The sequence below is a fragment of the Ochotona curzoniae genome, unplaced genomic scaffold, assembly GCF_017591425.1.
Source record: "Ochotona curzoniae isolate NIBS_2020 unplaced genomic scaffold, NIBS_Ocur_1.0 contig_1274, whole genome shotgun sequence".
NCBI classification, from domain to species: domain Eukaryota; kingdom Metazoa; phylum Chordata; class Mammalia; order Lagomorpha; family Ochotonidae; genus Ochotona; species Ochotona curzoniae.
In genome coordinates, this window is record NW_024465023.1 from 264,777 (window position 1) to 274,973 (window position 10,197).

Genomic DNA, 10,197 nt, shown 5'->3' on the forward strand with positions numbered 1-10,197 from the left:
CCTTTTTCTGTGAAACAAAAACACTCCTTTAAGGCACTTGACACAGTTTGGCCAATGTAATTGCAAACTAGGCTGAAGGCTTTGCATTTCTGTTTAAGGCCTTAGGCATTATAGTGGCCAGCTGCAGTAAAATGTAAGCTTTGAGACTTTCAGATTTTACTGTTAAATTATTTCTGCAGTTCCCACCCCAAATTTATTCCTGTGCTTTTTTGCTCCTCTATCATTGAAGAAAGCCATTTGGTAATGAGAAGTTGCCCTGTACTTACCCACATCCCCAATGATCTTGATCAGTTACAAGTAAAACGTGCCCTACTCTTGTCTCCTTTTGTAATTAGGTAATCCATAACCTTCCAAAGAGCATTAATACATGCACCTTAAAGTTGTATTGTTTATAGGATTAATGCAGAATTTTCCTAATGCTTCCTTTTTTCCTGTTTTGCTTTTGAACTTAGTGAAAACCATAGGACTTCTTCAATTGCAGACATTGAATCCATAGCATTAAAATATAAAATCACATTCTATGGTTGTTTTGTTGTTTTGTAGTCCTTTTGGTAAAATCTCTTTATCCAAATGAGCATAAAATATTAGCCAAGCATTTTTCTTAGAGATTACAATTAGATTGTCATCGATTTTGAGTAATACAGAGTCTTTGTGTTTTTGTTACCGTGTAGCCCAGCTGAAGAGCTGTATTTTGGAAGTATGGAATCTGGAGAGAAGAAAACTTTAATAGTGTTGACAAATGTAACTAAGAATATAGTGGCCTTTAAGGTAAGTATCTGAAAGATGTAATAAGCAAGTTATTTGTGAAAATTAACATAATAAATGATTCTAGACAGTCTAATTGAAAGACGGGTAACTTTAAATTTGTGTGGTGTTTTGATTTATATTTTTAGGCATATTACACTGCCTTCTCTTTTTAAGAAAAATTTATTTCTTTATTTGAAAGAGTTAAAGATAGAAAGGGAGAGAAATAGCAAGTGAGCAAGAGAGACCTTTCATGCATTTGTTCACTCTCCACGTGGCTGCAGTGGTTGGGCCTGGGCCGGGCGAAGCTAGGAGCTAGCAAGCTCTCGCGCGTGGGTGGCGGAGGCCCACGAACTTGGGCCATCTTTAGCCACTTTCCATGCTATCAGTGGGGAGCATCCAGGACATGAAACAATGCCCGTACTGAATGCCAGTGTTGCAGGCAGCAGCCTTGCCTGCTATGCAACAGTGGTGAACCCCCTACTTTCCACTTCTGAGTGATGTGTCTTGTCTAAAATTTTCCCTGGAACCTACATCTGAACATTTTCTTTTCAGATTCTATTTACTTATTTATTTGTATTTGCAAGGCAGAGAGACACACAAGCACAGAGCTTCCGTTGGCTTGCTCACACGCCAGATGCTCACAATAGTCAAGGCTCGACAGTCCCAACATAGGAGCCAGAAACGCGGCTGGGTCGCCCACAGGGATGACAGTCCCTCAAGTACTTGAGCCATCACCTGCTGTACATCAGCATGGAGGATAGACGCCAGCAGAAAGCTAGTAGCAAGCAGAGCTGAGAGTGGAGCTTGGGCACATCGATGGGGGACGCAGGCATCCCAAGCAACATCTTAGCTACTGCCTGCCCCGTCTGCCTCAGTCTGAAAAGGGTAATAATGGGCTAGGGTCCAAACAATCCCAGATTTAGGATTTGCTTAAAATAAAACTCAAGAAGAATCATTCCTTGCAGAATATTCTGGAGTGTAATTAATATTGGATCTAACCTGATCCTGAGCAGGAAGTGTAACAGAATTGAGTCTATCACTACTCTGTATAATAAATTTTAAATCTGCCATTTAACTTCGATGCAGTTGCTAGGATATGCAGCCATCTGCTGCTTTCCTTTTATTTTCTTTTTAATATTGGAAAGGTAAATTTACAGAGAGAGGAGAGAGAAGGAAAGATCTTCCGTCTGCTGGTTCACTTCCCAAATAGCCAGGAGCCAGAAACTTCTTCCAGGTCTCCCACGTAGGTGCAGGGTCCCAAGGCTCTGGGCCTTTGTTCAGTGCTTTCCCAGACCACAAGCAGGACTGGAAGTGGAGCAGCCGGGACACGAACCATTACCCATTTGGGATGCTGGTGATTGAAGGAGAAGAATTAACCAATTGAGCCATTATACCAGCCTTGCTTTCATGTTCTGAGCACTTGTAGCATGGTCTAGTATACATTTGTGTATATGTGTGTAAATTTACATCATTAAATTGGCAGACAAATATTTAGCAAATGAATTAAGATTTTTATTGAACAGGAAGGCTAAAGTAACTTAGGAACACCTTTTTATATAGGTTGAGATGCTTCTATCCCCTTGGGAGGGAAAAATCCATTCTGTGCATAACTAGCAAAGCTGCTTTGTAAACTCCTGGATCATTCATTATCCATTTCTGGATTTTGTTTCCAAGTCATTGTTAAGCCGTTTCCCTCCCGGAAACATGAAGGTTATGATATGAACTCTATGTTTGTAAACAGGTGAGAACAACTGCCCCAGAAAAATACCGAGTCAAGCCGAGCAACAGCAGCTGTGACCCCGGGGCATCTGTGGATATAATCGTGTCTCCCCATGGGGGTGAGTTGTTACAGGGTGGCCACAGCAGGTGTGGTGGGGTGGGGCTTGGTGCTAGAGCAGCACTGTTAAAGCTGACAAGAATTAAAATTGGATTTCAAAAAAGCAAAACTTCCATTGTTAGCACTTATTTTTTCTTTAAGGTAGTTTCATTTCCTTCTTTTTCTTCAGTGTCATTCAGTGTTGTAGAATAGTGCCTCCATCCAGACATGTAACTCCTCGTAGAGCATCCGGTGCTAAGTTATCTTTTTGGAGTACAGGTTTCACAGTCTCCGCCCAAGATCGCTTTCTGATAATGGCCGCAGAAATGGAGCAGTCATCTGGCACAGGGCAAGCTGAATTGACACAGTTCTGGAAAGAAGTCCCTAGAAACAAAGTGATGGAACACAGGTAAGCTTTGTGCCTGTGTGGTAGAAGAGGCAGAAGGAGAAGCAGGCCTCCACAGCTAGGCAGCATCCCTTCCTTCGGGGTCTGGCAGATACCTAAACACCCTGTGTGGGTCTACAACTGCAAGACAGGTCATTGGATGAATAGCCCAGAGCTGTGAAGGAGCTCCCTGGCAGAGCTCCAAACCAACAAATTCCTTTGCAGGACACTCTTGCCCTAAATATTAAAATGCTGGCAGCAACATTGCTTGTGAGAGTGAATGGTTAGAAAGTAGGAACCCGACCAGTTAAAGTAGACATGATACATTGGCCGTGAATCAGAAAGGCACTCTCAAGGCTGTTTGTTGTGACATGGAAAGACATCTGCGATGTATCATTAGAAAAAAGCTTTAATCATGGGGCCTGGTGCTGTGGCCTATCAGTTAAGGTCCTTGCCTTGAAAGTACCTGGAATCCCATCTGGGTGTAGGTACTGATCCCAGCAGCCCCACTTCCCATCCAGCTCCCTGCCTGTGTCCTGGGAAAGCAGTCGAGGACAGCCCAGAGCATTGGGACCCTGCATCCACGTGGGTGACCCAGAAGAGCTCCTGGCTCCTGGCTTTGGATCAGCACAGCACCGGCCACTGCGGCCGCTTGGGGAGTGAATTAGTGGATGGAAGATCTTCCTCTCTGTCTCTCCTCCTCTCTGTACATCTGCCTTAAAAAAAAAAAAAAAAAAACTCTAATTACACAAAAATATGCCCGACAGAAGAGGTGGAAAAGCTACAGGTTTCCCTATGTGTGTGTCTGGAAAAGGCATAGGGAAGAGAAAACATGGAGAAGGCTGTGTTGTAGTTGTATTTTACCTGGTGTTTTGGAGCTCTCATGGTTTTTCTCCCCTCATTGGAATTGTAGTTTATTGATGCATTCCCAGATTTCCTCCCCGAAGGAACATTTCTCAATGTTTAGAGACTGTTTTGGTTATTAAAACTAGGGTTGGGTGCTCTGGACATCTCGTGGTAGTGGGAGGAACCTAAGGGTGCCACTAAACATCCTTTGGCACACAGGGAAGCCCCACTCCCCAACAGTGATCCAGCAGCCAATGTCTGATGACATTTCAGTAGGAGCTAGAGGAGCTGAGAAAGTGGGTCACATAGATAACTGGACAAAGAACTTTCCGCCAGAAGGAGAAATAAATGACAAAGGAGTGTTCTTAACACATGGGAGGCACTGCAGAGCAATCAGTGTGGCTCGGCTTCAGTAAGTGGAGGAGATGGCTAGCAGGCCTTGAGAGCTGAGTTCAAGCTGGAAACCAACTGTCTGTACTGGGCAGAGCCGCAGGGCAATATAGCTGATCTGGGGAAGGGGGCTGTGTAGAAAAGTTGGCAGGCACAAGTGGTACTAAGGAGGTCACCTCGGAGTGGCACTGGGTGTGGGTAGCATGGTGCCAGGTGCTTTAGTGTCATCCACTTGTGGAACCATGAAGCCCATAGAGAAATAGAGAGGAAGGGAAAGGGAGAAAGAGAGGCATTTTCCCACTTAAGGAATGAGAAACTGGATCATCTAATAGTCATGGTGGAGTGGAATAAAACAGGAGGCTAGATAATTGTGAAACGAACCATGTTAAGAAAGCCTGAGAGGCAGCCAGGGGCCAAAGGCAGAATTAGTCTCCACCGTGAACTGACACCCAATCTGATAGGCCTTTGTCAAGGTCATTCTATTGGCCATGTGCTTAGTAGAGTGCAAGAGAACAAGGCTGGGCCCTGGAAGACAGCTGTTATTTTAGTTGTCCCAGCCAGAGAGCAGATAAGATAGACCTTGCCTGGAGGAAGAGTCTGTAGCCAAATGGAAAAAGGAGGACATTGAAGCAGAGTTAGGAGGAGGACCAGCAACTGAACCCTGTCATGACTGCCGTTTAAGCGCAGCCAAGAGAATGCTTTACAAAAGACAACGTGACCAGTGCTACCAAGTGCTGCCAAAAATGCTGATGTAGGAGCATGCGGTGTGGACGGGGTGCATGGTGGGGCCACCACCAGTGGCCATACAGAAAGCACTTCCAGGTATCCACGAGCCGCACTCGACAGAGCAGTCACTGGCATTCCTATTCCTGACAAGGCTGCGTTGGGGCAGAACTGGAGAGAGGGTCGGCCTTAGTGGGAGGGCAGAGGCTATGCGGATGGAGATGCGGCTTGGTGCGTTCCACCAGTCACTTTCCGGGAGGGCCTGGTTTGTTCGGCTGGCTGTGTTGTGTTGATGAAAGGCATGGCAGTGGGGATAAGGGGAGGTTGCCTCCGCTAGTGTAAAAGGTGTTAGAGCTTCACTTGAAGTTCTTCTGAAACAGTCCTGGAGAGTGAGGGTTTTTTTCTGGTCTGTTGCCTGTGAGGTACAGTGGTTTTCGTCTTACCGGTTCCTGGTGGTAGCTTCTCACTGGCTGTGATTCAGGGCTTGTCGTATTTTCTCCAAAAACAGGAGGGAGGCTTGGGGACTAGATCCCAAGGCCCCAAGGACAGCAGCGTCTCCCATCTGGAAAGTCCTGAGATGGTTGAGTGGCTTCTGCTGAGTCCCTCGTAAGAAAGCTCACCTGGGGACTCCCTTGGAGTACTGAGTAGCTTCACTCCCTGTGTCCCTTTTTACACGAAAGAGCAACCAGTGTGGGGTGAACACCTGGGAAGCTGCCCCTGAGGCAGAGCAGGAGAGAGGAATGAGGCTCCCTTCCCTCCACAGGCCGACTTCTGTGTCTAACTCTGTCAGGAGATTCATTGAAACTTAAAGATTGCATTTCTTTGGATTTTGTTCATAGGTTAAGATGCCATACTGTTGAGAGCAGTAAACCAAACACACTTATATTAAAAGACAATGCTTTTAACATGTCAGATAAAACCAGTGAAGACATCTACCTACAAGTAAGTGTACTTTCTTCCTAACTACAGTCCATTACTTGTAAATGCAAATCAACCTTAGAAACCCATTCTTCCTACTGACCTAAGGAAAAAGCATTGGTAGAGGCACAAGACAGAACAGACATGTGTCATTGGGAAAGCGATGCCAAGTCAGAGGAGATAGGTGGGCACATCTAACCTTGTAAACATTTGGGTAAAAATCAGTAGCAAAGAATTTGTTTGGGGGCATAGCCGAGTTTACTCTGACCCGAGTAAGTAAATGAGGAAGCCAGACCTATCCAGCTGCCAGACAACCCCTGTGCCTTGTCTGTGTAGCCCCCAGCCTTTCGGAGCAGGCCAGTCCATCCCCTCTACAGGTGGAGTTCTGATATTCCTACTTGTCATTCCATGATAAATGACTGTTGTAGTGATACAAATTTTACATTGCTTTTTTTGCCTCTTCAGCTCAGTCGTTTACTAGAATGCAATCGGAAGCTTGAAGACCAAGTTCAGCGTTGTATCTGGCTCCAGCAGTTGTTGCTTTCAGTAACAGTGCTCCTGCTTGCTGTTGTCATCTCTTTATTCTATTCGTTGCTAAGTTAAGGAAGTGGTGCCTGGTCGGAAACTTGGATCCTTCATCTGTGGGAAAAAGTAACAGACCCAAAACTTCACCACCAAGCTACTCAAAGTCTTGCACATCTGGGCTTCCTCAAAGCAAATACACAGCACCTAGAGGGATGCAACACGTACACGTTGGGAAAATGAACTGGTCAGATAAAGAGATGCTGGACAAGCAGATTCTCAGAGACTGTAACAGTTAGGAAAGTAAGTGAAGGCATATGCATTATGTAAATTAATGGTTTAAATCTAATTTATTTTTTTTCCTTTGGGTTGGGACACTTTTAAAGCGTAAGTCTTCTGTAAATACACTAGCTAAACTGAAAAGTGTAAGTAACATGCTTCGTTGCAGCCAAAATAAATAATCTGCTCTTTTTATGACACAATTATTATAGCTGAACCAACTTATTAGCTTTTCTATACTATGTATATAGAAGACCATGTATATTGAAAAAGAAGACATACAGAGTAATTTATGTAATCCTGACTTTGTAATTTTGAGAATTACTTCCAGACAATAATAATCAATATTCTTTTGGAATGTAAACCTATTTAATGCCAAACCACCTTAGCCTCGATTCCGCAGTGTGCGGGACAGCCTGCCTCTTCGGGCATGTCAGGCTTTCTCTGGAACACCGGCAGGGCGGCCTTCGCACTGAGTGCTTGGAAGTGTCTTCTGTCCGGAAAGTGTCCTCAGGCCGTGTCAGGTTGCAGTCATTCCTGTTGTCCACTAGGGCTGGTCCTGAAGCCTCTGCTACAGGCTTCTGAGGCCTTCCGGTGTCCATGTCCGCCCTGCTGCAGAGTGCTGGAGTCTGGAGGCACCCCGCATTTCTAAAGGAAACACATTAGATTTTACTTTGCTGGGGGTGGGAGGACGGATGCTTGACACGCTAAGTAGCGTAAACAAAGAAAAGTCATTATCTTGAACCCTGTGACAGAGGAGTTTGAGATACTGACTGCTCCTTGCTAGTATCAGCCGGAGAAGGAGCCTTTTCAGCAGGGAAAAGAAGAGAAAGCAAAAGCAGACAGTGTCAGTTCTTTATTTAAAGGATGAAAAGGATGGAATGTAAGAGCTCTGAGCAGCACTAAGGGGCCTGAGTCCTTGCCCGAGGCACAGTAACACCAATCTAGGAGGGTGCCTCACTTCCTAAGAGGCAGTGTGGCAGTCAAGGCTAGTGAAGGTCACGTGTTTTCTCATGAATCCAACCAGTCCCAGTCCCTGTGGGTGCAACATGTCTTTCTGCTTTATCTGAAAGAAATGTCCTCTACCTGGGCAATAAATGGAGTTTCGGTGGTACCAGCTTGGGGATTTCTGCTGCTTTGTCCTGAGGCGCAGTACTATGGGTTTGGATCATGAAGAAGTGGGTTCACAAACTGAGGTATGAAGAATATTATAGGAGCCTCAAACATGCCCTAGGAAATAAAACCTTAAAAGGACACTGCTGTGTGAGACCTTGTCTTAATGCGGGCATTTCTGGGACAGGACTGAGGTCCTCCTTGAGGGCTGTGCACAGTGTCACCCTGGCTGTGTGTGCACAGTGGCTCCCCTTACACGGCACGTCTCTGGCCTTAACATAATTCAATCTAATCCCAAAGTATTTGTGTGTGCTTTTGTTCCTCAGCAGATAAATGAGGATATAATTAGCCCAGATTGGAAATGTGTTGTCCTAATGGTGTCCCTTTAATGTTTCCTTTGAAAAGTATGTTGACTTGCAGAAACATCCTTTGCTTACTGTCTGGTCAGTTGAATTTAATAACATATCCTGTTGGCGGTCATGTGTCTATTAAATGTGACTAAGCAGAATTACTGAAAGTTAACTGTCAGATCAAAGGCATCTAAGCTTTTGTACTTGTCTTGATTAATCATACATATTTACATTTGATTTTAGTCTGTCTTCATTTGGTTTTATTTAATCATCTATGCAGGATTATTTGGACTACTATAATCTATTTTTAATCATATTCACAACTACATTACCAAGGACTGACATTTGAATTTTAGTTTTTTGTTTTCACTTTGGAATGGAAATGGATAGATTTTTCCATGAAAACATTAATGAACTATTATTAGCTTGATCTACAAGTAGTCTAAAAAATGCAATTGCTGGTAAACCTGGCGCCAAATTTCATAATAGCATAACTTTTTATATCTTGCCACTAATTTTGACTGGATTTATTAGCACTTTATTGTACAATTATAAGAAAATATATTCCTAGAATTGTTGCCAGTGTAATTTCTCTAATGTTCTGGTGCTTTTCATATATTTTCAGTATTTTATTACTATATTGGTATTTTCTTTGTACAAATTGATTAAAAGAACATGTTTTCTATTTTAATATGTTTTAGAAAAAATAATTACATTTATGAAATAAATATCATCAGGAAAAAAACCTCTGGTCTTTGATTGATCCAACATCTTAAACGAAAATCAATGTTCTGACTATCTGGGACTTTTAAAGACTGTAGGAGTTTCTTTCGGCTCTGCTCTACATTTTGGTGAGGGCAACCTTGCAGGTGTCTAGGCATGTGGTCACACATCAGGTGAACTGTACTTCGGTGTCTTGTCATCCCCATGTTGAGTCTGGCTGCTACGCAGTGCGGTCCTCCATTTCCCCTTAGCGTCAGAGCCATTGTTGGGCTTTGGGGTTCATGACTGGCCTGAGATTACCATGAATTGTCCCAGCCTTTCTTGCCTCGGGAGCAGGCTAAGCAAAAGGCCTGCCTGGCAGTGTGGCTGGCACTGACCACTCCTAACCTATGGCCCAGGGGCCTGGCCCAAGGTATGGGGGACATTGGGAGGGATGGCCAAGCAGCCCAGAATGGTGACAGAAGAGGAGGTTGTTGATATCTGCCTCCCTCCCAAATGGCTGCAACTTCTCCGTAACAATACACTGACTAGGACTGCTGCCTCTTTTGTACTTAAGAGAAGCAGAGATGAGAAAAGAGGCCAAACTGGTTGATAAAATGGGATCCAACCTACCCTCCTGTCCACATTTCACACACCCCTTTCATATGTACTTATTCATTTTTAACATTTACAATGGGACTTTGCAATCACAGGTGGAATGTTTCATCACTATGCTTCTAAAGCTATGTTGTGAAATATAGGAAATTTTCTCTGTTTTATAAGTTAAAATATTAAACAATTAACATTTAAAATGGAGAAGTCTCAAATACAAATTTAAACTTTTAAAAGTAAATATTTTTTTAAAATGGAGCTTTAAAGCCAGGACATTAGCCTACCAGAGAACAACATACCAGCTTGGGACTGAACAGGTATGGCCTTCTTTCCCAAAGGACTCAACTTTGTAGCAGGTGAGTTCCAATGGGTCAGATCTCCAGCCAGGAATGCATCGATTCTTTCAGAGGAAACTTCAGCTCTTTCTTCCCTAAAATTTCACCACCTAGTGACAAGTTTCAACACCCAAATGGGAGCTCCCAGAAGTTTAGGGTGGCCCCTTTCTTCCTGGCTCAGAGGGACAGATTGTAAATCTTCCTACTTGTGCCAGCCAAGACAATGGTGATTAGACACAAGTCCCCTCTCTACCACTTGGGAAAGTTAACCTCTCAAAGCCCTTATACCTCCATAAGGAATCATCATAGCCCTGCTTCATAGATCGGTTATGAATCAGGGGAGATAGCATATTGAAAGCATCTATGGAGGTCAGCATCCACTGGGTCTTTCACCTCTGCTTCCTGATGATGTCCTTATGTTGAATCAAAATGACCTCCCAGGCAGGGTGTTAGGGTTCA

At 43.9% G+C, this 10,197-nt stretch overlaps 1 protein-coding gene across 1 annotated transcript in view; it reads left to right on the top strand.

Moving 5' to 3' along the window:
• MOSPD2 (motile sperm domain containing 2) overlaps positions 1-8,641 on the top strand; it is a 52,340-nt gene extending 43,699 nt beyond the window's left edge. Inside the window, exons 11-15 of the mRNA XM_040997369.1 lie at positions 672-768; positions 2,489-2,585; positions 2,843-2,972; positions 5,747-5,849; positions 6,291-8,641. Coding sequence (XP_040853303.1) covers positions 672-768; positions 2,489-2,585; positions 2,843-2,972; positions 5,747-5,849; positions 6,291-6,428 — 565 coding nt within the window. The 3' untranslated portion in view covers positions 6,429-8,641. The remainder of the gene's footprint in view (positions 1-671; positions 769-2,488; positions 2,586-2,842; positions 2,973-5,746; positions 5,850-6,290) is intronic.
• Positions 8,642-10,197: the final 1,556 nt, after the last annotated feature.